The sequence below is a fragment of the Oncorhynchus mykiss genome, chromosome 12 (genome assembly GCF_013265735.2).
Source record: "Oncorhynchus mykiss isolate Arlee chromosome 12, USDA_OmykA_1.1, whole genome shotgun sequence".
Classification (NCBI taxonomy): Eukaryota; Metazoa; Chordata; class Actinopteri; order Salmoniformes; family Salmonidae; genus Oncorhynchus; species Oncorhynchus mykiss.
Genome location: NC_048576.1, coordinates 96,937,931 through 96,940,430, shown reverse-complemented (window position 1 = coordinate 96,940,430; position 2,500 = coordinate 96,937,931). Strand labels below are relative to the sequence as shown.

Below are 2,500 nucleotides of genomic sequence, written 5' to 3'. Positions count from 1 at the left end.
CGGAGCGTGTCAAGGCCGAGGGAGCCACGATCCACGCGTGTGAAGAACAGCTGCAGGAGATTGAGCGTTGCATCAGTGTGTTCCTCCTAGAGAACCCAGAGCAGGGCTCTCTCAGCCTGGCCACCATCATCTCATCAGCCCTCTGCACCCTCACCAGGTCTGTCTGGCTGGCTGTGTGCTGGGGATAGACGTGGGTGGGTGGGTGGGTGTGTCTGGCTGGCTGTGTGCGTGCTGGGGATAAACGTGTGTGTGGGTGTGTGTGTGTGCTGGGGATAGACGTGTGTGTGTGTGGATAACGAGACTAACCTGGTGGTTGAGGGAGCAACTAGTGTTCCTGATGTCTTGTGGTGGGGGGGGGGGGGTAGAGGGGGGTGTACCTGTGTGTCTGGTGGGGGGGGGGTAGAGGGGGGTGTAACTGTGTGTCTGGTGGGGGGGTAGAAGGGGGTGTAACTGTGTGTCTGGTGGGGGGGGTAGAGGGGGGTGTAACTGTGTGTCTGGTGGGGGGGTAGAAGGGGGTGTAACTGTGTCTGGTGGGGGGGGGTAGAGGGGGGTGTAACTGTGTGTGGTGGGGGGTAGAGGGGGGTGTAACTGTGTCTGGTGGGGGGGGGTAGAGGGGGGTGTAACTGTGTCTGGTGGGGGGGTAGAAGGGGGTGTAACTGTGTGTGGTGGGGGGTAGAGGGGGGTGTAACTGTGTGTCTGGTGGGGGGGGTAGAAGGGGGTGTAACTGTGTGTGGTGGGGGGTAGAAGGGGGTGTAACTGTGTGTCTGGTGGGGGGGTAGAAGGGGGTGTAACTGTGTGTGTGGTGTGGGGGGTAGAAGGGGGTGTGTGTGGTGGGTGGGTAGAAGGGGGTGTAACTGTGTGTGTGGTGGGTGGGTAGAAGGGGGTGTAACTGTGTGTGGTGGGGGGGTAGAAGGGGGTGTAACTGTGTGTCTGGTCCCACTCAGGCGTAACCTGGTGATGGAAGGGGGTGTAACTGTGTGTCTGGTGGGGGTGTAACTGTGTGTCTGGTGGGGGGGTAGAAAGGGGTGTAACTGTGTCTGGTAGGGGGGTAGAAGGGGGTGTAACTGTGTGTCTGGTGGGGGGGTAGAAGGGGGTGTAACTGTGTGTCTGGTGGGGGGTAGAAGGGGGTGTAACTGTGTGTCTGGTGGGGGGGTAGAAGGGGGTGTAACTGTGTGTCTGGTGGGGGGGTAGAAGGGGGTGTAACTGTGTGTCTGGTGGGGGGGTAGAAGGGGGTGTAACTGTGTGTGTGGTCCCCCTCAGGCGTAACCTGGTGATGGAAGGGGGTGTAACTGTGTGTGTGGTCCCCCTCAGGCGTAACCTGGTGATGGAAGGGGGTGTAACTGTGTGTCTGGTCCCCCTCAGGCGTAACCTGGTAATGGAAGGGGGTGTAACTGTGTGTCTGGTGGGGGGGGTAGAAGGGGGTGTAACTGTGTGTGTGGTGGGGGGTAGTAGGGGGTGTAACTGTGTGTGTGGTCCCCCTCAGGCGTAACCTGGTGATGGAAGGGGGTGTAACTGTGTGTCTGGTGGGGGGGGTAGAAGGGGGTGTAACTGTGTGTGTGGTGGGGGGTAGTAGGGGGTGTAACTGTGTGTGTGGTGGGGGGTAGTAGGGGGTGTAACTGTGTGTGTGGTCCCCCTCAGGCGTAACCTGGTGATGGAAGGGGGTGTAACTGTGTGTCTGGTGGTGGGGGGTAGAAGGGGGTGTAACCGTGTGTCTGGTGGGGGGGTAGAAGGGGGTGTAACTGTGTGTGGTCCCCCTCAGGCGTAACCTGGTGATGGAAGGGGGTGTAACTGTGTGTCTGGTCCCCCTCAGGCGTAACCTGGTGATGGAAGGGGGTGTAACTGTGTGTCTGGTCCCCCTCAGGCGTAACCTGGTGATGGAAGGAGCGGCAGCGGCGGCAGGGGGGCAGCTGGTAGAGTTGACGTCTCGTGACGGGGCCTGGTTCCTGGAGGAGCTGTGTTCCATGAGCGGTAATATCACCTCATTGGTCCAGCTGCTGGGGCAGTGTCAGCTCCTCCCACACGACCTGGACCTGCCCTCGCCGCAGGAGACCGCCCAGACCGTCTACCTGGCCAACGCCGTCTACACCTGTCTACAGGTACGGTGTAATGGGGTGGAGACGTGTGTGTGGTGAGGATAGAAGTGTGTGTGTGTGTGTGGTGGAGGATAGAAGTGTGTGTCCGAGGATGTGGACGGAGTTGAGGGGTCAGAAATTTCGCTCAACGTCATTTTGCCCACTCAGCTAAAACTCTCTCAGCACGCAAAATTCCTTCCATTTTATTTTGGGTTTAAAAACGTGGTTGTTTTGGGCCCGTTACCGGGTTTGGGGGACCCCCCCCCCCCCCCCTGATGGTGAAGCAATGCATTTCCTTCTCTCTCCAGATGACCTGGCATGCCTCCTAGCTCAATGTTTACAAGAGGCATACAGGACATGTTGACACCTAATATACTATCTAGGCATACAGGACATGTTGACACCTAATATACTATCTAGACATACAG

General features: G+C 58.4%; 1 protein-coding gene across 4 annotated transcripts in view; it reads left to right on the top strand.

The window, feature by feature from the left end:
* LOC110519445 (serine/threonine-protein kinase SMG1) overlaps positions 1–2,500 on the top strand; it is a 144,617-nt gene that overhangs the window by 102,978 nt on the left and 39,139 nt on the right. For all 4 annotated transcript variants that reach the window (XM_036939392.1, XM_036939391.1, XM_036939390.1 and 1 more), the window contains 2 exons: positions 1–157; positions 1,862–2,096. The exon at positions 1–157 is cut by the window's left edge and continues 116 nt beyond it. In XM_036939392.1, coding sequence (XP_036795287.1) covers positions 1–157; positions 1,862–2,096 — 392 coding nt within the window. The remainder of the gene's footprint in view (positions 158–1,861; positions 2,097–2,500) is intronic.